At 40.0% G+C, this 24,500-nt stretch overlaps 1 protein-coding gene across 4 annotated transcripts in view; it reads right to left on the bottom strand.

Annotated features, from left to right (window-relative positions):
• TUB (TUB bipartite transcription factor) overlaps nucleotides 1-24,500 on the bottom strand; it is a 75,487-nt gene that overhangs the window by 19,451 nt on the left and 31,536 nt on the right. Inside the window, exons 4-9 of one of the 4 annotated variants that reach the window (XM_057369689.1) lie at nucleotides 15,546-15,680; nucleotides 7,585-7,752; nucleotides 3,284-3,355; nucleotides 2,260-2,381; nucleotides 1,322-1,513; nucleotides 642-754 (exon numbers count right to left, since the gene is read on the bottom strand). In XM_057369689.1, coding sequence (XP_057225672.1) covers nucleotides 642-754; nucleotides 1,322-1,513; nucleotides 2,260-2,381; nucleotides 3,284-3,355; nucleotides 7,585-7,752; nucleotides 15,546-15,680 — 802 coding nt within the window. The remainder of the gene's footprint in view (nucleotides 1-641; nucleotides 755-1,321; nucleotides 1,514-2,259; nucleotides 2,382-3,283; nucleotides 3,356-7,584; nucleotides 7,753-15,545; nucleotides 15,681-24,500) is intronic. The other 3 variants (XM_057369690.1, XM_057369691.1, XM_057369692.1) reach the window with 3 other exon arrangements.

Here is a 24,500-nt window from a genome sequence, read left to right as displayed (position 1 = left end):
TACTCTCTACAAAACCATCTGCTTTCTTACCTGACTACTAAACTCTATAGAATGTAGGGAGTGACTTTTATAAAGCCAGAACTAAGATCAATCTTTCMTATTTCAGTGGAATGGAGTGCAAAATACAACACAGGCACAAATGATCTGAACATACATCCAGACGCTCTATGGAGGTATCAACAGGAGACTGGCTGTGCAATGTAGGAACACTCAGAAAAGGTGATTCTGAAAGAATTCCACTACCTGTAAATAACCAATCTGGGTGTTAAGGAACAGGCAAAACCAAAGGGATTTTCAGACTGTGCAGCAGTGCATTCCAAAGTATTGATATCAATAGAGGTGTGACACAATGTACTCACGCACTTCTGAAAATCCCATTAAGATAAGTTGTGCTGGTACACACTTGAGATTCTGGCTTTTGAGCACTTAAGAGCTTCAGTACTGCTGACTTTTATAGAATGTGGTCCTGTAAGTACTTGAGACAKTTTGAAAACATGCCTTGGATACTAGTGATCTTTGAGACCATGACCACATGATCTAGACAAGCCTTTAATTAAGAAGACATAGTGGCTTTCAGGTTTCTTAATATCAAATAAACTCTACATTCTATGAAGAAAATTCTTGGCCTTATCACCATTTACCTCAGCTTTCCAATGAAACTCTCTCCACCCCGAGACAGGTCAGTTGGGTCTATAGAGATGAGGTAATTAGAGGTTTTACTCTTCTTTCGTTTCCTTCCAGCCAAGAGAAACACCTAAGCAACGCAAAAAAAAAACATATTCTAGAATGCTGAAGGAGTTAGAACATAGCAGTTCGTGCTTTGATACAAGGAAACCAAAGGCAATTTCTCTTCAAGCATCACTAGCAAAGTAAAAGAAGATCTCCTGGGATTCAGCAAAGCCAGGAAAAAATATCTGGTAAGGGAAAATGACTTCTCAACCACTCAGTCTATTATTTATGGTTTAAATAATTAAATTGATCTATTTTGTTAAATGTTTCATTCTAAGTTGCTCTGGCTCTTTCAGCTGAATTGAAAGTAGATGCTTTTCAGGCCACAGAATGCAGAGAGCCCCAACTGCTGGCAGYCACATAAAGGTACCCTGCATGGATTATTTAAGGCCAAAGATTAGACTTATGAAGAAAGGCAGTGTAAGCCAATGATCCTGTTGTTTGGCTTTGAGAAGGCTGTAGGGTGATCTAGTGAAAGCAATAATATATTTCAAATACAAGATTACATTTCCTTTGTAAGACTTCTTCAGATTTTTATTATTTTTTTTAATATTCAGATGCAACTGGTATGCCATTCAAGTTATTTTATGACCTTTTTACCATGCTCCCTTTCCATGTGGAGGTAATAAGTAGGGTACATCCCTCGGTCCATTCCCTTCTTGTCTCTGGTGATCCTGCACTTGACAGTGACCCCCTGTGGAGCAGGTCTTACAGAAAACTCCTCCAGGTCATCGACATCTATGAGAGGCTCATTTGTGGAAGGACTGGGGGCTGAGGCTGCTTCCTGAAACAAAAAGCAAAATTCAGGTTTTCTCAGCTTCGATTTACAAGGTTGTAAGCACAAAGAAAGAAGCTGCACTTTTATAAAATCTGACCAAGGGACATATTGTGTGGCTGATGCTTAGATCCACCTGGCAGAGCAGACAGAATGCTGTACAGAGGTTACAGAGCAAACCCTGGCTCACACCTTCATAAATCAATACACTCCTTTAGTCAGAAAGACCACTCTCAAGGATAGGGTGGCCTTTGATGGAAGGAAGAAGTGGAATAGGGAGCAACAGTTTAAGCTACAGAGAGATCTAACAAAGATGAGAAGTCAGTGTAGTATGTAAAAGAGTGGGGCACCATYGACTGGTTTAGCAGGAGCTTGTGATTTAAAATATTGGAACCAGCCAAAGTCTTATTTTATGTTCAGGTGGTAGCARAGAGAACAGGGTGGGAAAATGCCCAGAAAAAGTCAGTGGAAAACAAAAGATCCTTCTGAGCACCTGCAGGAGGTAGAAAGGTAAATATTTACTGTTTACCTTTCTCTTCATTCAAGTCCAGACAATATTTGCCATTCTTTTCTCCGAGTCATTATTTTCACTGCTTGCTCTTGTGAAGCCTGAGAGCTATCACAGTAAATCACCTTGGAGATACTCCAGTGCATATTAAAAACAGAACAAGAAAGCCAAGCCTGTCCTGAGTGCACTCTGAAATCATGCAGCATGTAGCAACTGGCACACCCCTTCTTCAGAGCTCTCCCCTTACCTTATTGGATTTCTTGCTCGTGGCAGAACCTGGCCGGGTGTTACTGTTTAACTGTGAAGAACTGGAGCTGTCTTCATCCTCCTCATCTTCTTCCTCATCAAAATTCATGCTACTTGAAATGCCTGTGGAGAAAGCAGATGCTAATATGAAATACTAATGCATTCAAGCTGTCCATACTTGCTGTAGAACATCCCTTATCAGACTGCTGCACCCTCAGGCTCACAGGTGAGTGAGGGGGTGTGTGAGAGCGGTTCATTGCGTGAGACAGTGTGTGAATACACCGTGAGACAGCATCTGTCCTGAGAAGCCAAAACAGTCAGGTGAAGCACAAAGGAAACATCACCGTTTCCATTCCACAGAGAGGATTCAGTGACACAGGAGCAAACAGTCAKTTAGGAACTAAGTTCAGATCATCCAATCAAATACTTCACACACAACACAAAATCACAAACCCGAAGGACAACCTAGCACAGCCACTTGGAAAGCTCAACAATTAAAACACGAGCCTCTTCACAGMACACTGTTAGCTGTTCCTACAGCTGTTCCTACAGTCATCTGATGAAGGGCAGATCTTAGACTGGGAAGCAACATTCACATCAAGGAAATGTTTTCATGCATCTTGATTTCATGTAAAGAATTGTATCAGCCCAGGCCAACAGAACTGCCTTACAGCACTTGAAAATTTGACTTTACAGAAATTCAAAACTTCAGACATTTCAAAGGGAAACACAACTTTGAACATCAAATAGGTCTTAGCAGCAAGAAGCATCAATGGTGGGACATTTGCCAGATCTAGTTTTTCAAAGAGCATCATGCAGATGAAGCCACCCGTATTCAAGTTCAAGCTCTGTAAGTTCCACATATTAGAGGCTCTATTTTATTCTTTAAAAAAAAAAAAAAACAAAAAACATCACTTGGTCCAGAATTCCCATTACAGGTAAGTCCAATGTAGAAGGATAAATGAAATGCAGATTTCCAGAGCCAAGCAGCATGGGCATAAGCAACTTTTTCCCCCTGTACTTACCAGGAACATGATCCAGGGCGACAAGACTGGATTGGGAGGTGGAAGAGGACCAGGATGTATTTGCATGGGGATCTGGGAAAGGAAAAAATCCAAGGGTTTGATTCTGCAAACCCTTAATTGACTGAACAAGCGTAGTTTGGCAAGAGAACTCCACACAAGGGTAAAGGCTTATGGTATGGGGCCATACTGCTGCTGCTTGGATTCGCAATTCCTGCACTGCACAATCAAATTCACCTTCTACCTGCTTATACCTGCTGTGATCTTCTTTCTCCATACCTTTAATAAAGTGAAAAAGCCCCGGATCACAGAGCTGAAACTTTGGGAAACATCATCTACACTGTGCAGTTGTGCCACACAAACTTCTGTGTGTGATGTGCCCTGCATGGTAGGGTTTGGGCCTACTTTTGAATCCTAACAAAATAAAAACCCTCAAACGTGACTGACATAAGTGATATACACAGATTCTACACAATATCGAGTCAGTAACAATGAAAGAAGTATTCAGATTCAAGATCAGATGGCCTAAATTCTACCTCAGTCCCTGTGCCTACAACATCCTGATCACTGAAAGATGAAATCGGGCTCTCTAAACTGTTGTTCTGGGAGTTCCTGGGATATGCAAAAAGATTTTCTTGCAGTTCAATCTGTTGAAATACAAACTTGGTCTGTAACAAGCAAAAACTAAACTAAACTGAGGTACACAAATATAAACAGAAGACACAGACTCAGTAATAGTTTTCTTCAATTCAAATTTTGGAACAGATGAAGAAAGATTGAAAAAAAAAGGCTTTAAAATACTTCTTTATTTTACTGCTGCTTCCAGTAACTTCAGTTCACATCCCTTTAGAATATCCAGATGCACACTGGCTAGTGAAGCACCACCAGAGCAGTAAGAGTGAGAGTATAAAAGTAAACCATGCAGCATAAGAAATGCTTGCATTCTGTTCAGCTGACCCATGACAGGTCTCATTATCCACTTCTTCAGCTCCCCCAGTGCTGACATACACCACCGAGCACAACAGCAAAAAATTTCAATAGGATCTGGTTATGCAAGGCAGGMCTGAGTGCACAGGTCAACAGATATTTTCAAAGCCTGTAGAATTCATTCATTATTAATCACACATTCATTAATCAAAAGCATTATTTCTTAATAATGACAACCATGTTCTAGGCTCTGTGCATRGGTAATGGCACAGTCCATCTCCTCAGCTGGCAGCTGCACAATGAAGCYGTAATTCATATCCGCAGACCCAACTGGTTTATTTCCACACCTGTGCTCRCTATTTTGCCACCAATGTTTTAGTGGTGAAAGCTCTGTGCCAGCCATAGAAGAGTCTGTGCTCACAACCTGTGGGGAAAAATGCTGCAGGGAGCTCCTGTTTTGGCTTTGAATCCAGAAATGAAATCTATCCCTTCCCTAAATCTCACAACTTCACACGGCAAAGAAGAACTAAGAACCCCACTGCTCATTCCATGTCCTTTATGGAGACATATTGGAAACTGATAAGTGTGAGGACTAAATGTTAGTTATTCAATGTTAGAACTTATGGAAGTCTGATTCTGTCCCAGTGACTCATTCGCCAGGGAGGAATTCTGCAGATTAACACTTTGGAAATCAAAAGGGCGAATATCTCCTGCAGGAGGAAAATTATTCTAGGATGGCAATTTCCAGCAGATGGAGAAATCAAATAAAACATTTGGCATTTTCTTGCAAGTGGCATATTCTTTTCACACTCGGTAGCCCATAACCTCTTGTCTTGTAACAGAACTTGACTCACTGGGGAAGCACAGACGTGTGCTATGAGAAGTTTCTCTCCAGCAGGTTAGTGCYAAAGAGCAGAACAGGCACGAACCAGGGCTATGCAAATCCAATGGGATTCAGCTTTTCCCATCACACCAGTTAGCATTTCATAGAATCATGCTGTGATGGAAGGGACCCTTCAAGATTATGGAGTCCAACTCTTGGCCCTACACCAGACACCCCAAGAGTCACACCATGTGCCCCAGCRTGTTGTCCAAACACTGCTTGAAMTCTGTCAGGCTGCTGTTGTGACCACTGCCCTAGGGAGTTGTTCCAGTGTCCAACAACCCTCTGGGTGAGGAGCCTTTCCCTCATAAATATCCCATCTGAATTTCCCCTAACTCAGCTTCAGGCCATTCCCTGTGGCCCTGTCACTGTCACCACAGAGCAGAGATCAGGGCCTGCCCCTGCGCTTCCCCTCATGAGGTTGTTGAAGGAGGTCTCCCCCAACTGCTCCGGGCTGAACAGACTAAGTGCCCTCAGCCACTGCTCCTAAGGCTTCCCCTRTGGATCCTTCACCATCCTCGTGGCCTCCTCTGGACACTCTCTCATGGTTCAATGGCTTTTCTGTGTTGTGGCATCCAAAGCTGCCCCCAGCACTCGAGGTGAGGCCACCCAAGCCCAGAGCAGACCAGGACAATCCCCTCCCTYGCCTGGCTGGCGATGCTGTGCCTGATTCCCCCAGGACAGGGATGTCCCTCTGGCTGCCAAGGCACTGCTGGCTCATGTTGAACTTGCCATGGACCAGGGTCCCCCAGGTCCCTTTCTGCAGGGCTTTATCTCTGTGCTCTTCTCCTTTAACCCCACTCCATGCAAGAGAAGGGCTGATGGGAGACAGCAGCTCCAAACACTTCAGGTGACATGCCAATAAGGACATGCCACAACRAGTGAGCTGGCTCCATGAAGAGCTTTGTCTCTGCATAAAGGATCACAGGAATACTGGGATAATCCAAACTTTCTAAAAAGCCTTCTCTGCTGGTATCAAGCAGCAAACCATACACATTTAAGTGAAAACAATTTACTGCAGAGATGCTGCCAGCATTATCTTAATACCTGTCTTTGTGTCTCACCCAGCAAAGCTCAGCTGCTGATAAAAATGAATCARCCTCAGTATTACCATTTAAATAAAAGTGTCTCCCTCGCCTCAACTTGAAATAGACTAGTGGTTCACTGATCAGGAGTATACTCAGACCTGGTAAAAAAGGTCATACCATATATTTGAGAATATACAGAAACAAAGTAAACAAAAAAATTCCACTCACTGCTTCTATTAAAAACAAACACAAATTTGGGGAGAATAAAAATATATGATAACCTGGTAAAAAATCATCAAAACTAGAAATGTCCCTCAGAGTAAAAATCTGAGTGCTGTGACCTAATTTGAGAAGTGTGTGGGTACTTTTTAAGTCAATCAGCTTTAGTTTAGTAGTGTGCCTGATGATTAAATATTCTGAGCCATGGTCTAAGGCAACACAATCACCACACAGATCAGAACTTGTTAGTCATGCCCAACACCCCTGCGACTCAAATGCCCAGGAAATACCGCACTTGGAGAAAATCTGCCCATTTCAGTTGAAGCTGCTCACATCTGCAGGGTAACGACTGAGAAAAAATGAATCCTAGTGAGAACTGCTCTGGAGACAAGAGGCGGCATTGAGGTATGAATAGTCCATTCTACACGAGTCAAGTTTGCACTTAGATTTTGCTCTTTATACACAAAGAGTTTATTCTTAAAGCATCAGAGGACTCTTGGCTTGAGCCATCTTTGCTTCAAAAGCTGTACACTGAAGAAGAACAACTCCAAAGCAAATGTCTTCAGAAAATGCTTTGTGAGGATTTGGGGTTTTTTCCTTCCTACATTTAGTGTCTAAGGGGAGATAACAACAGTGCAGGAAGGAAGAGACAGATGCATGAATGTGTGCATACACAATCTATCTCCCAAAGCATGCATACCTCTGAAAAAAAAAATAAATTCCAGAGCATTTGAGGACTCTGCGTGGGAAACACTGGAGAACACACAGTGGTGTACTCTTCACCTCTGCAACCATGAACACACACTATGCAAACATGAACAATGTGTAACTGACTGCACCACCAAAATTGACATTTTMGTTTGAATGTTGCCATTCCCTGCTCTTTTTTCAACCACCAAGTAATTGATTTCCAGAGTTGTTCAGTATAAAAACGTGAATAGATGGAAGTGAGCATTGGCATCTGCCTGGTACCTTGACAGTGGCACTGCACTGCAGAGAGGGAAGCCACAGCCCCGAGAGCCTGCAGAGCTCTCTTGTTTCTTGGGACAAGAGAGAACTTCCTTGTTTTATTTTTCTTTAGGTTTGCAGTTTTGGTTAAGTAACAGAATAGAGCCTAACAGGCTCTGAGGAGAAGACACACACACTAACAAACTCCGCTTAGGCTAGGGCTGAGAGTGAGAATAGGAAATGGAGTCAATGTACCTTAAGCAAGCAGTGAGAACATGAAGGAASGTTTAGCTACTTACCTTTTTTCTGCATTGCCGTTCTAAGATCTTGTTTGCTTTGCTGTTGTTGGCCACTAGCCACTTTCTCTCCATCATCTTCATCATGACTAGACTGTCCAATAGTGAGAATCTGCACTTGACTTCCTATCTTCTGAACATCATCTTGAAAAGCAGCTGGGCCATCAATCCCTGTCAGATAGCAGCAAAAGCCTTAGTTGTCTTTGTGTCAGGAAGTTACTGAAAAGATAATTGCTCACTCACAAAAAAAAAAAAGCATTTTTTCCAGGAATCAGAGATTGCATGTTCACATTCAATAATATTTCCAGACATAAACAAGACTAAGCTAGCCTCCAAGGCAAACATTTCACTTCCTACATACTGCACCAGAGAATCTCCAGGAGAGGATCAGGATTTTGCTGTTGCCCTCCCCATCCCAAAGCACGCCCACCCCATGCACCACTAACACTGAAAACTAAGCAGAAAAGAAATATGTTGGAAAGAACTAACRAAGAAAACAGATCAAATTTTCATAATGGTATATAGCTGAAACAGATAAACCCGAGTCCCAGAYTATGGCATATCCCCATATAAACATCACTGCTGTCCTGAAATACTTTAAAGCTTCAAAATTTCACAAGTAGATCTGGCACTGTATCCAACAGAAGGACAGCATGTTAATAAGCCTAAATACACCTGAGTTAGGAAATTGCCATACAGTTAATACATCAGAGAGAAACTATAAACTATCAGATATTCCCTGGAACTTCCATCCTCTGAGATGCGAGGAGCTGCAGGGATTGGGATTTTTTTTTGGCCTGTGATCTGTAGCAGGAGTCTCCAGGAATACCATTTCAGCCTGCTTTGCCAGCAGCTGTCAGCTTGCATTAAAAGACAGCTGGATTATACATTTAGCATGCTTAGCTGTACTTTGCAATATCTGTTGTTACTGCCACTGCAATACGAACCAGAATTGGAAAAAGGAGAGATCCACACCCTCAGGAACAGCTCTAGCTGTGCAACCACTCAAAGAGATGCAGCCCAAACTCACAGAGTTCAAGACCACAAGGAATTATTGATTCATCTGCATTTTACAGACCCTGGCAATTTCTACACCAAGCSTGGAAATTCTGATTTACTTGCAGCAAAGCTAACAGCAACAACTAACAATGAATAAATAATCCGTCCATYCAACCTTGAAGAACTAAATAAAGTCCATGGAAATGCCTTTGTGACCTTRCTAGGATGACAATTTCTGAAGCAGCTCTGTGTGATGCAGAATGAACAGTATCATTTCCTACGATGTAGGTATAGCATAGCAGTGAATAGAAAACATTTTTCTTGAAACTTTTCCTAGGAGAACCACCACTGCAAAGGTACTCTAGAACAAACAGGCTCAGACACTCTGAGGTATTTTTAACAGCTTTTACAATATCAACCATTATCATTAAAGTGGCTGCCTAAAGTTAGGCTCTTAYCTTAATACTCTGAATTTCAAAAGTGTTAAACATCCACGAGTTTAACAAGATGCCTCATGCATATTTTATCTAGCCCCTTATTAAGCTTAGGATGATACAAACCTAATTTTGAGCACCCTTTTGAGAAGGAACAAAACACCTTAATTATTCCTCTTCAAAGCAGACATTGATCTGCAGCAACTGAAATGCCTTTGACAGCGCTGGAGATGGCACTGAGGCTGCTTTTTTCAGATGCCTGCAGAACATCTGCACTCGCATCCCATGCTGTCAGGAACATCGTGTATTATTAGGAGTCAGGACAAAGGCTACACTGGCAGGTCACAGTTTTAGAGGAGAAAAATCAATTTYGGTATTCTGAAGAGTACATCACTGGCGGAGGGTGTTATTAAGCATTATGAATGGTTCCACTGGTGAGCACATTTAAGGCAATGAAATATGTAGCAACACAGAGAGGATTAAAAAAAAACCAAACTAAAAAGAAACAAATCTCTGTTGCAATAGAACACTGTAGGTGGTTCGTGGCAAATGCAGCATTAACTATTTAATACTTTTGTGTATACATAGATCTTTGTAACTATACATGCACGTGTAAAATAGGATTAAATGCAAGCATATTCTTCATTATCACAGGATATAAGTGCATCTTTCTAAGTCCTAGTTCAAAAGGCAGCTTTACCACCACCTACCAGATGTCTGGAAATACCTGAAAACATTTCCAAGCTTGTGTAATCACGATACTAAAGGTGGATCTCTCCCTTTCTTTACCTCACTGACTCCTTTTTATCCACTTCCTGGAAGGATGGTTCTCCATGGAATAAAACAAACCACTCATCTAGTTTCTGTGCTTAAGGACAGGCTCAAAAGAGGCAAAGAAGCTGAGTGGGTTGCCAAAAAATTAAGTTTTTATTGCTGTGGTCAGCATTTTTCACAGTGGTTCCCAAAAATCAGGAAGGGGGAATATCTGACAGAGACGGCTTTGAATACCTGCTAAGAAGAAATGGGAAATTTTGAGAGGCCAATGTGAAGGAGGACAGAAAGGTAAGAAGATTGAAAAAACCCTCAGAATGCCAGTCCCTTCAGTAAAGGCCTCTGGTGCACTTTGACATGGTCATGTCCCAGATGAAAACCAGAGGTACCAGAAATGAAAACAAAGCAACACTGGGGGAGAAAAAGAGCATCAGTAAATGAACATTACTGGCATTTATATCCTGTAAACTACTATTGATCAATGCCTGTATTATCTTAGCACCTAAAATCTTCTAGACAATACTTACAAATAGGCAGCACCAATCTCTTTATCTAAACTACCGAATGGCAAACGAGATTACATATCAGGAAAGGAACAGAGCACAGAAAACAAGTAATTCTGTCCCTGCTTTACTGCTGAGGAGCTGCAGGATATGAAAGTTCTTGTTGTCATTTTATAGAGCATTTAAGGCACAAATCTGATGTGTGAAGCTGGGCACACTGCTCACAGACTAAGAATATGATTATGCCCTTTGCAGATCAGATCTGGAGAGCTGGCCAAGGTCAGGCAGGAGGTCTCTGGAAGAGAACATGCATTTCCTGAGCTCAGTTACACTCTGACAAAGAGGTCATATCCACRAGGATAACACCCAAGGCTGTGGGTGCAGCTGCTCTTCAAGACCACTGCAGAGCAGCTCTTCCTGCAGCCCTTCAAAGGATGGCCTGCACTGAGGCCAAGGACAGGGAATCTCAGGGAGATCTGACACCAGAACAAAGAGTTTCCAGCCTTCAGAGAATTTGGCTTAAAGCAAAGCCTGCTGACAATATTTTCAAAGACATTTCCCAGTATATTCCTGTTCTCGTGGGGGGCTTTGCATCCACTGATAGGGGTTCAAGCAACTGCAAAATCACAAAGGGATTTGTTCAGAGGGAAAAGGACCAATTAGAATATTTTTTGAAAGGACATCTGGAGGTGATTGAGTCCAAACCTCCAACAAAAGAAGGACTATAGCTAACACCAGATCAGGACATTAAAAGCCAGTACTTGAGCACCAAGCTCTCTACTCACTTAGATGAAATCTAGAAAACTGTAGCAGGAACTGTACATTCATAAATCTTTATCCTTAGGAGGCCTAAATTAATTCTTCACAATCAAGTTCATGTGTTGCCAAAGCAACGCCTGAAAGGTTTGTGAGATCTAGACATAACAGGACTTTTCTTGGTGGAAGCTCACTTAATTGTTCCTCCAACCCTTTCTCTTCAGAGCCCAGAGAGGCCCAGATAAACCTGCTTTACATGAACTTTCCTCCCCCATCAGAAAGGAAGTGCTACAGTGAGAAATGATGCTTCTTACCCAACAGCTGCTGCTGCTTTCTGAGCCAGCCAGTGTTACTGTAGCTGCTTGTTACATATGAGAACGGGACAGGATGCACAAATCAAAACAGTCAGACAGGCGTGAAAGAGAGAGAAGCAACACGGAAGAAGCCAACCAAATCAAAACATGGAATAGCCATCCTGGCAGGAAAAGCTCTCTGTGTCAGAGTAGCTTGTCTGCTTCCTGCCTCCCAGAAAGTCAACAGGAAACACCCAACCCACTATATACATTTAAAGTCTAACTTAAGAGAAAAAAATCTGGGAAGGTATTGTTTATTTTGATATTTTAAACACATCCAGGTTCCTGATTTCACTGACAAAAAAGAAATCTTCATTTATGTTGTCCRTGGCAGATCAGAGCAGGGTTTTCCTAGAATATACGTACATGCTGTAAGTGCAATAGTGCCTGGGAAGAAAAACCAAAGCCAACTGACCACTAATAACTTCATGGAATGATTCCTCAATTTTCATATCAGATTTAACTTTCTGTTAACTCCTGGCTTCTCATGCTTTTCTGTTGKTTTTTTTTCTTTTTTTTTTAAGTCCATTTTACCTTCCCGATTTGTCCTATTTACTGCACATAGCTAAATGTTACAGTTATCCTGTAACTTCTCTGTAAATTTTTCTTAGGGGAAAAACCCCACCAGACAAAAAAACCAACACCTCTATGTACCTGCAGTACTTTAATGAATTTCCTTTTTTAAAGAACCATCAAGACATTTGATAGCTAAAGATGCTCTGGTTTTATAATGCTATGTAGGGTGCATACTTTTCATAGCTTCCTGCTGCAAATGTTTTCACTGATTTGCATGATTTTTCTGTTGAACCACCTGGTGATGGTGTACCCTACTATCTTTAATCACCCCAATTTGTCACAAATCAAACCAGAATTTGATCCACTCTCTCCACTGGAAAGACAACCAATCTACATACATATTTGTGACATTTGGGGTTTTCTTCCCAATACTGAATAATATGCCAGGCAATAAACTGTGAGAACGAAGCTTTCAGAAATACCAGTTTAATGAGCTAAGCTACTACAAAATGYCATCCACTTACTGCAGTTCCAGGCTCTGTCCCACAAAAATTATGGTTCTTTTTAAAAATAGGCACAGTGCAAGCTGCATAGTGCCATTAAGAAATACCAGCAATAATCACAGATTTGGAAAAAATTGCTGAATATCATGCTACCCATCACAGAATTACAAAGTGCACTGACATGAGCAGTTAGCTACATCCCTTTCCTTGTGTCAGTGTAACCTCATTAAACCTGATATTTCTCTCRCGTTTGTCTTCAGTACATTGTTCTGATCACAGCTTCATCACTCTTCAAGCCACTTAAAAAGGCATTACACATCTAAAACCAGAGTGCAGTCATTACACTACWGCTTCAACAGCTACTCATGTATAATTCAACCACTTTTTGCTCTGAATTAGCTTCTTATTCAAAAGATCTGGTCTAAATGTTCTTTTTTCTTAAAATACAGAGCTTGGCTATGATTAGAAAGGTAAGGTTCACTATAGCTAAAYACTAACAAAAACCTTTAAAATGCTATTTTAGCAGTTTAAGTGCTCAGCATTCATCCTGCTCATTTACAGAATATACAAAGGTTACAGTCAGAGTGGAGGCAAACCTGAAGCAAAGCTAAAAGCAGAATGTAAAATTTCCCAAGATTTGCACTAATTACCAATGAAATCCCTCCAAAAAATTCTATTGTGCCAAAAATGGCATAACACCATTATCCTTCATCCATTTTCATAGTTAGATCTGAAGCTATTAGAAAATCCATTCAATATTGTTATAAAAATCTTAAGACTCACTTTTATTTTTAAAAGTAACTGAAAATTAATACAAGTTCCACTACAGGGTTCTGTTACCACTTGCATTTTCTTCATTCCTAGGTATAAAATTAGCTATGTCTGTAGTGGATTTATCAGTAAAATCCCTCGGGAATTTTAAAAACACATTTGGTTTTACCTTCACATCCAATAAAAAAAAAATTGCAACTTTGACAAGGACAGAAGACTGGAAATCCAGCTATAATCTCCTGCAAACGCTCCCAAGTTTACAACACAGTCAAAGGCAAACCAGATGCTATTCCATGAATGAACAGTTAAATCCCAGTGTAGAGAAAAAGCAGAGGAGCTGGGTGAGAAGGTGCTATGTGTATGCTCTAAACGTACTTTCAGTGACTTTTATTTGCTACCAACCATCAACATGAACCTCAGGAGAGGAGATAATCAGCATTTTCTTCARTGTAATTGGTGAATAACACCTCCACATTCTGAAAATGTGGCACTGATGAGCAAATGCTGAAGGCCAGGAAAGAGCTTTCGTAGCACACCAGGATGAGCAGTAGAATTGCAGCAGAGACTGAGGTTTCTAGAGCTTACAATATTAGTTCCCAACACAGAGAGCAGTATCAGCATGCTGAAGTTCTCAGTCTACACAAATTTTACTGACACAATTTCCTTTTATTAACATAGGCCTACATTTGCCTGCTTGGGGGATTTTTCAGAAGATGAGTAAAATTGTAATTGGCATGTGAGAAAAATGCTAGGTATTACCTGCTGTGGGATAATAAAAAACTGTGCAGCACAGTATCTTCAGTTCTGAACACAGTACAGRCACAGACATGTCAAAAGAGGCATTATATGAGATAAAACACAGCCTCAAGGCTATGCTGTAACCATGATTCAAGTGTTTGTTCACATAATACCCCCTTACATGTTTTCTTTTAAACCAGTATAAGAATTTTTACTCTTCAGCAAGATGTACTTCAAAATAAAATTTGGCACTTTTATTACTATGCTGGAATGTCATYTGTTTTTACACTGAACTGGGAAACTTTTGCTTTCTGTTCATTTATTTTGCCAACARTTTTTACATTCAGTAAATTTTACCTTTGACACACACACCATCTTTTCTCAAATACATGAACAGCATTTAGCTCAGGGCCAGGCTCTAAAGCCTGCCCAAGCTAGAGTTTCCCTAGCAGCCAGAGGAAACACATACAGAGAGGTGCTGGAAATTCAGATCTCAAGAATTAAGCTGCAATACGCAAAGGATTTTACAAAGGTAGGCTCAAGTCCTGCAAAATCCCTATAGATAAGCCCCAATACTTTGACCTCATTAATTAACCTTATTAGTCATTGCTATCTTTAAAGAGACTTGTTAAGGATATACACTACTTTCTTACTGAAGCAACAGTGGGGAAACTGTTGGACATGCACAAGGCAGGAATACAGCACAGTCCAAGTAGGACAGCGTTACAGTGGCCTTATTCAAGAACTGCAAATTACTGGAAAGTTGTTTCATTTCGTTAGTCATTCACCACCAAATAAAAAGTAACTGCATGTGGTACAACAGCCTTGTTTTTTCTTTGAGTGTGCATACATATATATATATATATATATATATATATATATATATATATATATATACACACATACAAAATTTGAATACGAGAAAGGTAGCTCATTACTTCTTCCATCTAGTCCATGTAGCTCAAACTGTAAATCTGAGAGTGGCAATGTCACTTCTACCTACCCTTTTATCATTACCGAGAGTGTATTTTTCTACCTAATCATACRCAAAGACACTGCAGAAAATTTTTCACACAAACACCTCTCATTTGTCAGCCAGGTGGGATAGAGTAACACCAAAGTAATACCTTGAAAAACTCCTGATGCTATCTCAGTTTTGTTGAATAGTTTTTCAAAATGTCCACTTAATTKCTATTTTTTATAATTTAAACCTCAGTCAGAGTCTGGACAGAAGCGGCTGCAATTTAAAGCTGTTTCTCCAAAGTAGATTACTTGCAGATAATCTAAAAAGGCACACTGTTATAAGATGGTTCCATTTTTTTTTAACACTGCAGGAAAACACCAGCATCTTTCCTCCCGAACTTTCTTCCTCCTCTGCAATTTAACAAACACTTCCTCTGGAAAAGATTCCATTTACAAATTTTAGCCATCCTTRACTCCGAGGCTGTACATGCCCAGASAGGACCAAGTCACATATGTTTTCCAACCTCAGAAAATTTTCAGGAAATTACATTTAGACAATTTTCAGTTTTTCAAATAAATTACATAAAAAGCAAGAGAGAGAAAATTGACAGCAAAATAATGAATTCAACATCTGACATGCAGCTGCATGCAGCTAACCTTTGTGTTTCCCTTTTTTCTCCTTTCTGGTGCTGCTACTCTGACAGCTCGCAGCTGCTGCCTTGGATTTTTTAGTAGTTTTCGGAGCTTGGGCGTCCACTACCACCTTTACATCTTCCTGTTCAGCCTCCTGCACTGCTTCAGAGATTCAGGGTACCCCACCAAAAACGGAAATAAAGAGAGAAGAGAGAAACAGAGAGAGAGAGAGATGAGAGAATGAATTGAGAATTTGTGAAGGCATAAAAGAGAAAGCAAACATAGCAGTTTGGTATTTCAGACAATTCATGCAGTAAGGAGAGTCAAGTAAACCAGAATTTGCAATAAACATCTGAAAGTGTTAGGTTAGCTGGGTTATATTTCCTCACATTTTCCTCCCCACAATAGTATATCGATTCCTAACTTTCAGTCCAAAAGTGACAACAGAATATTGTCAGAATATTATTGTGTTACTGAGCTATTGTAGGAAGCATTTTTCCTCATAGTAAAGCTCTGCCAGAATGATTATCAAAAGCGGCAGCATGAAGGCAGAAAAGTTTTATTTTGACTTTGCAGCATGCAGGCTTAAAGCTGCATCCTAACTCTCTAAAGAAGGAATCATCTGAAGGTTACTTCCAAAACACATCCTGCACAATTGCATAACACAGCATGATGAGTAGATTGCCCATGCATTCCGTGGTGAAACTATACTCAAGCTGAATTTAAAAATTCTTCCTACTTTGTAGCATACACAGATTAATCCCTTAGAAGGAGTCTGTACAAAATATGCATGGCACAAACTGTAAATGTTGGCATAATTCCTGCAATGGTCCTTGTTTTCAAAGTAAAAAGAGGCTTTATCATTTTCCTAAATGCATGACAACAGTATGAGGTCAATATCTGAGTCTGTGAAAGCAATGCACATCGTAACTCTTTCTTCTGGCTAGACCAAACCTTGAAGTTAGATAAATTCAGAGCTGCCTTCGTGAAATGTATAAAGCAAGTGTCAAGGTGTGGGTGGGCACTAAGAGATTTTGGGGATGGCTGCTGGTCATTGGTAAGTGCTAAGTCCCACTGGCTTCATGCAGTGACCATGGTTTCTCTCCCTGGCACATGGGCCGCCCACCCTTTCTTTTTCCCAAAACTAAAGTATTTTCTTTAAAAGGATWAAAAAAAMCATCCACTAAGGACCATTACTGGAAAGAACTGGTTGTCCTAAAATTACTTTAAAAATACCCAGAAAAACTTATTAAACATCCAAAAGACTGTGTGATTCTCAATGACGTGTGGACTGACACGATTCTCTCTCTGAAGGGGAAAATTCTCCCTAAGCTTCTGATCTGTGAAGCAACTTTCCTCTTCAGCAAATCCTTCAAGCGCGTGAATGGAAATAGAAACGCCAAGGAGATTCTCAGAGGAGAAAGATGAAACAGATTTAGTCATGTCTGTGTAGACTGTAGCTCCCCAGCCCGCTGCTACCCTCCCCAGCACAGCAATCTGTTATGAGCACATTGCATTCACAACACAGCCAGCACCTGAGRCTCTCAATAAGCACATGCTCCTTTTCTCACTGTGCAGAGGAGGAGTTCCAGTTCTACAGAGAATATACATTAAATTACTGCAGRAGCGACCTCAAGTCCAAAGAAACAGCTTGTCACGGCCTTATTTTTCATGTCTTTGTCAAACACAAATCACAGGACTGCAATCCCTTTGCTGAGTGGAAAGGAGCACTGGAAATGAGCAGGACAAAATCAGAGTGCACAGGATGGCAGGGACAACGGCACATGAAAGTGCACTGGGTCCTACTTTCATGGTCATGGCAGCCTCACACCAAGCAAGGAGTCCCCTCCCCACAGTTTTTAAACAGGTGTGATTTGCCAACCCAGCACCTTTGCTGTATTTGTACCTCWGTCTCTCTTTGAAAACTAGACAGTGTTTCTTTTAATTGTTTTGTAGATGATAATCCACGTTATAATTAAATTCAGTGTTTTACAAATTACCTGTATTAAATGGTCAGACAGTTCTCTAAATCATTTTAAATCTGGCCATATTCATTCACTCAGAAGAAGCACCATTTACTTGGTCCAAAGCAATGATTAAGCAGCAATTGATGAAACTTTCTGACATTATTAATTGCCGAGTTAAAGATTTATCTTCACTATCTTGCTAGCCAGCCTTTAATCTTACAAGTAAAGCCCTGAAGTTTTTTGAGTTACTTTTGCCTCAAAACTTTCAGCAAGAGGTGATTGTTTGTTCAGTGAGGGAGCTCCAAAGGACAGAGAAGGGAGTATTTCCATCACTTTATAGGGCAGAGAACAGAATTTCAGCCCAGAAGCTATTTTGAGCCTATACCTTCACTGCTGTCTGTGATAAATAGGGCTTTCAGGCACAAGTGATGGAGGCTGCAAAATAAGATTTAAATCATAATGATTTAATAATGGTATTGTGCCCGGGTTCATGAAAGGAGTTGGCACAGCATGTCCTGTTTCTAAAGGATACATTTCTGAGCATTACCATTACATTTAAAATTATACCTCTATAATAAATCCAAATTTAATCCCAGCATGCCATCTCCATCACAAACCCCTCATTCTTAGCTTTTAGCTTTCTGGTAAATAGCAGACCTTGGCTAAGGTTCACCCACTCAGTCATGTTTTCTCTGGTGTTGTCTCTGCAGATACCAAAGAAAGTTTTCTTTCTGTACAAATTCAGCTCAGGACAGTTGGTTATATCCTTGCATTTAAGCCCAGGGAAAGCACTGCATGCCCTGCCCATAAACTCTAAGCTCTCCAAGCAGCTGCCCACTGCAGTGAGCGGGAAGGGGAGGTTCACACAGCACAGCAGCTCCTGTCAACATGCCAGCCAGGATTTGGATCCCTGCAGCCTGCAAACCTACAGGGACAGGTCTGTGAGCCTCCCCTGCTCAGTGGGTCCAGCAGCCTTGGATGTGGAGCAAAGTAAAAAACACTGTCTTCTGTTTCCAGTGATTKCTCCTATCCTGGAGAGTTGGAAGAGGAACCAACTGTCCTTGGTTCTAAGCCCTCTGTAGTTGCCCTGCAGCTGGTCATTAGCATGTGCAGCTTTGAACTTCTCAAACCAGCACTCCTTGTCATCTGCTTTGTGGAGATGAAGCTAGTCAGAGAGGCAGTGTTTATCCCCAGCCACGCTGTCAGGGGATCAAATGTCCTCCCCTCTGCCCTTTACTGCATCCTTGGATCATTATCTAACAGACTGACAAGAATTTCCCTTCTCAGCAGGATGGAAACCCTGAGGTTAACTCTAGCCTGCATTCTCCATGGGCTCTAGATAGCCCCATAAAACAATTTACAGTTCTCTGCAAGAAAGCCCGAATAAGGAAAATGAGATAAACTGGCTCCCTAAATAATATTCACTGATACAACAATATGATTATGTCCTTCGCTGGAGATCAAAAAGCTAAAAACAGTGATGGGCAACACCACAGGATAAATACATTAAAAACCTTAAATGGAGCTATACGCGGATGAAGTTTCAAAAACTGTCAYGCAAAAATGCATTAATTTCAGTACAGGTAGATATTTAGGCAGTTTTAAAAATCTCTATTGACAGTTATCTTAAACAGTTGGAGAGTAACATTTGAAAGAGTACAGTTGGAGAGTACATTTGAAATTCTATCCTGATACTTCATATGTTCCACCCCAGACTATTAAAATCTTCACTTAAAAATCCAGAGATTTTCCTTTTTTCTAAGAATTATTCATTTGTACTAGAATTTGCATTCAGAGAAGAAATCTGCTGGACAAATCTGCTGGACTCTCAGACCCASTGTTTCATCATAGTTTGAACTTATAAATGGTAAAAAATAGTTTTGAGATAAATGTCAAGCTTACAAACAAAACAACTTCATGACTTTCATTTCAGTGTTATTCATCCATGTCCTTACATCAAGTACTGACTACTAACTTCAATAAAGTAATAAAAAGAATACTTTTAGGGAGAGAGAAAGCAGCACAGATTGCAATATTAATTCAGGATCTGAGATGAAAAGAGAGGAGGAACAAACAACAAATAGTCTGTTAACATAAGGTGATTATAGCAGGGCTCTGTCAAAGCAGAGAAGGGCAGTGTCCTAACTTTGCCTTGCACCACCAATGACCTAACTCAGAAAAGGGGAAAAAAAAGCCTCTCCCATGAACCAGATCTGTGATGGACAATACTCCAGCTTATTGGGATAAAGCTACAATGTACAATCAAATTAAAGGATACAGTTTGTAAGTATGTGAGCAAACTATGATGCAGGCAACTCAATTTCTTTTTCAATTCTGTAAATTACCCACATATATTTATATGAGTGAATGAAAATGAAAARCATGTCTTTCCATCTGGCCTTCACGATGAGAAGTTCACACAGGAAATTAGTTTCAAAGTAGCATGAATGAAAATGCAGATTTTTTTTTTTTGCCATTTGTACGACCGCATTTCTTGATATGAGTGCTTGCACACTCTTAGGATCTTAGAGGAATGAAAAACAATTATGAATCATAACTTACTAATCTCTATCACATAAAAATGCCATGTGCTAAAAAAAGGGTGCTTTTGATCAGTACATTATGTGAAGAATAAAGTAAATGAAAAATCACAAAAAGAAAAAGAAATTCTAAAATTGTGCAGTCTGTCTAGAAACCACTTAAAGTAAAAAGAGGCTGAAACCAGACAATGAAGTATGTGAGGCAAGTATAAGGCAAATACTCAATCCCATTTACCAACATCCTCTCAACAGTAAAAGTGAAACCCAGAATGAGCAGCTTGCAAAGAAAGGTAAACTACAGTTCATTCAGGCTGTACCTTAACAAATCAACATGAATTGGCTGTCCTTTCCTTACTGTTAYTGAGATGCTCCTGTGTTTCACTGTAGGAATGGGCTGCTGCTTCACTTTGTAAAGTTCTAGCCTTGGTCAGTCTGGACTGTTGTTCATCATTAGTTCATTTAATCCACTTAAGGCTGTGAACKAGTCTAGTATTTCTACAATCATTTAAAAGACACTGGAGTCTATCAGAAATATTCTGAAGATGGGCAAACCCACTGTATTTTACAATGCATATTCAATATTTTTATTAGTTCTACATAGACCATACAAATTAGTTAAATACAAGGACCTGAATTAGGGCAAGGACTTTGGTGTGTTAGTTACTATTTAATCACATGCAAAGATCTGATTTTTGCTTCAAAATGCTTACAGTCAAAGGCATTGCTCCCCCAGCTAGTGAGTTACAGTCAGATTCCAGATTCCCAAAACATTATTGCCAATAAATTCCCTAAGTTTACGCCTCTAACAGTGATGTCATGACCAGGCTGATGCTGCAAACCTGAAAATACTCAGAAGTGAAATTGAATGGGTCTTTTAGGGCTCCAAAAGAAGGAGCCAGTGAATGTGAGAACCTGGTGCTGCTTAAGGCAGTTATTAAAAGCTCATTTGTCTAAGAATTCCTCAGAAAAAACAAGGAAAGGCTCCTGAGAGGTTGCCCAGGACAGAAGGCAACAGCTAAATGTAAGTAAATACACTTTAAGTGGAACATTGTAGGAGAGAGGAGGGAGTTTCTCCAGCAATTTCCTCCAAACTTTCCTCTCAAATCATGCAATACCAAGAACTACAAAAAGACTTTGTGAAACACTTGCTACCCACTGCTCTGATCCTCTCTGCTGGGTTAGTTTGTTTATTTTGGAAATGCACTAGTGCAGTAAGGACTGCTGACAAATCAAAAAGATGCTTTAAAGATGAAGGTGAAGAGACTGTGGCTGAAATAAAGATTTCTGAATATATGCTCATTGGAAGTTGAGGATTTTGCCCACATGATGTTTGGAGTGCTGCCTGATCTCTCAGTATTAAYGGCCCTTTGCAAAGAACATTCCTTGCTATCTTCAAAAAATAAACTAATACCTTCTCATTTCAAGGTCAGTGGAAAACAGGGATGGTGAGACACTCTTTTGATAAGCAGGCAAATACATGATTTTTTAAATGAATAGTTAACTGATGTCATCTTTTAAAGCTGACAGCTTCTGATGCTCATCAGAAAACTCTCTCTCATCATTCACAGCAAAAAGCAGAAAGACACGTCAAATTTAACGATCCAAAGCCATAACTTGTCATCAGAGGTCTGTTTAACACACCACAAAGCCATTACATCTAGATGTGCTGCCAAATGTCAAAGGAGCAAAGTAAGAAAGTCATTTTGCCTTTTTACACATGGTTAATCTAAATCGCTAAATTGGAAGTTGCAATGAAAATTACTCTGAGAGTATCTAATTGAAAACATTTTTAATTTCAAGTCTTATAAAAAAAAGCCACAGCTGCAGCGAAGTATGGCAATATTAATGAAAGCATATCTGGCACTCATTCAAATCTCTGCCTTCCTCGATGCTGTGAAAAGAAAAATCKCTCCCCAATGGAAATTCACCATTTTCACAGAAGTAAAATCTCTGTAAAAATGGGCTTTCGGCATTTGCATTAAATGTAATTAAATAATGTAATTAAATTGTTGCAGTAATTAGTGTATCTCTGCATGCTATTTGGCTCCAGGAATGCTCASTATTTGCAATCCAGATTGAAAAGAACTGTATTCGTAGCAGAATTTTGCAATGTCAAATCAGGCTAAAATGTTTGTTCAGGTTTTCAACCAACTTCACAAACTAAGTTGAGTAGAGATGCATGARAACAAGCAAGCAGATGTGACTGTGACATATTACAGAATAGCAAGTAACATTTAAAGAAACTTTAAACAGGTAGCAACATGTCCTTATGTCCTTATGAAGGACACTGAATTGAAAATGAACCAGAACACATGAAAAGAAGACAATGCAACTTGTAAGTGATCTCTTCTACAAAGAGGGATTCAATTTCTTCCACTGACTGAATGCCTTTGTTGTCTTTTATAAAGAACTTAAATTTACTAGCAACACAAAATGTTATTGGTTCTTATTTGGCTATTCATAATGATGAAATAGTAATTGAGTTGTGTTTGGTACTGTGAGAGAGAGAGGCTTTATTGTAATAGTAACAGCTAGAAACATGGAACGACATCRTGGAAGTCCATGGAAGGATACCTATTCCTAGAAAATGGAAGGGACATAATTTAGGGTCTAACCTACAACTCTACCTACTTGATCCAGAGATGATGATGACTGTGTTACCAATGGCTGGGACTCCAGCTCAAACTGATCCCTTTAGAGACCAGACTGCCAAGGAGATTTTATCTCAAGCTGGTCTCTTCATCTTAATTCATCTCAGTTCCTGCAGATAACTTTTGTGGTTATTAGCTGATTAGGTCTTTTGTCAACATCAAAAGGGTTTAAAAACATACACTACATGCAAGTCATTTAGGAGCTACAGTGTCTGAAGACTTTTATCTATAGTTGAAATATGGAAAGAAATGAGAAGAAATGTTCTGAGTGGGGACTTGTGTGTAGTGCATTCTGCCAAGACACTTTCTCACTGTCAGGGCACCCATCTCCTTAAAAGTCTGATTCCACCCACAGGAATTGCTAGCAACACTTGGCAGGGAACATAAATACCATTTTGCCCAACCAATGTGTCACTTCTCTGCCTTGAAGTCACCTAAGAAAAAAATTAAGGCATTTCTGGCAATACACAATTAGCTTAACCAGGGAAATACGCTGTTCTACTGCATCTACCCACAAGTACCTCACCAGGCTGATGTTCTGTTCCAGAACAAAAATGACTGACTTCCTACTCCAAACTCTGATAATTGTTCTGGAATTAAATGAGTTTTTATTGCAGAGTAGAGTTGCCCATGAGGGAACCATTGCAGCGCAGATAATGGYAGAATAAGCTATGGCAGTGAATGAAGGAGAATTTCCCATCACAGAAAGCCTAGCATCTGAGAATTTGCTGAGATGTTATCTCTGACCTACTTTGCTCAAAGTACCACAGAGATATCTACACACAGGCATCCAATTATTTGTTGAAATCAACAAGTACTTTTGTGCTACCCAGAATTAGTACAAGCTAAAAAAGAGAGTAGAGCAGGATGATAGGTGGAAAGAAGTGTTCTTTCTGTAGCATTTGCTAGCACAGGAATTGATTTCACAAACATGCTCATCCCAGCAGCGTAGTTCATTCAGCAGAGCATCAACTCCCATCAAAGAGTCATTCTTAACTTGAAATCAGCATGCCCATAACAGCAACAAATGAACGGAAAAGAGCAGAATAGTTCTTTAGAAACAGCCCAGCTGTCTCATGCATCCGACACTGCCACATACAAATGTTTTCATTGAAGGAGAAAAAAAATGCCAGCCCTGAAGCCCAATGCCATAGTTAGAAATGGTCACCAAACCCCAAACTGTACCATGCTAACTGGGGAACTGAAGACATTAAGCACATTCCCAGAGAAGGCCACATCAAAAAAGGATATTTCTGGAGTTCTTATAGTATTTTCAAAAGCTACATGCCTAACAAAGGGTTCTACAAGGCAATAAAACACTCCGCTAGGTAATTAAATTCTTCTAAGCTGGCTCTTGCAAGCTGCACAGTTTATTAGAAGGAGAGCTATCCCAAGGGATTAACAAATGTCATGTTGAATATGAGAAAAGTTTTATTTTTTTTCTTCTCTTGAGATGTTGTGAAAGYTTGAGAGGGTCTGAGAAACAAATTTAGAACAAACTGATTTAGGGAGAATAAATCCTAGGTATTCCAGTGAATGATTTGATATAGGAAGACAGGAAGGGTCACTTTTACCTTAAGAGCACAGTTAATCTCACAATGAGACAGTCGACTCTGGTACAAACTGGTCAACTCAATTAGTGTATATATGAAATTTGCTACCATTTATGGGGTTTTATTTATTATATTTATGTCTTTTTCTCTGATTTGTGAAAATTAAAACCTCAATCAACTGACAATACAGTAGGTTTCACAAACAACAGTATCTCTGTACTATAAGTTACTATCTCTTAGAACAGCTCTGTACTTTGGACTATTGAGT

This window comes from Malurus melanocephalus, unplaced genomic scaffold (genome assembly GCF_030028575.1).
Source record: "Malurus melanocephalus ecotype Western Australia unplaced genomic scaffold, MMel_1.1 scaffold_114, whole genome shotgun sequence".
Lineage (NCBI taxonomy): Eukaryota > Metazoa > Chordata > Aves > Passeriformes > Maluridae > Malurus > Malurus melanocephalus.
Note: the sequence above shows the minus strand (reverse complement) of the source record. Positions and strands in the feature narration are given on the sequence as shown.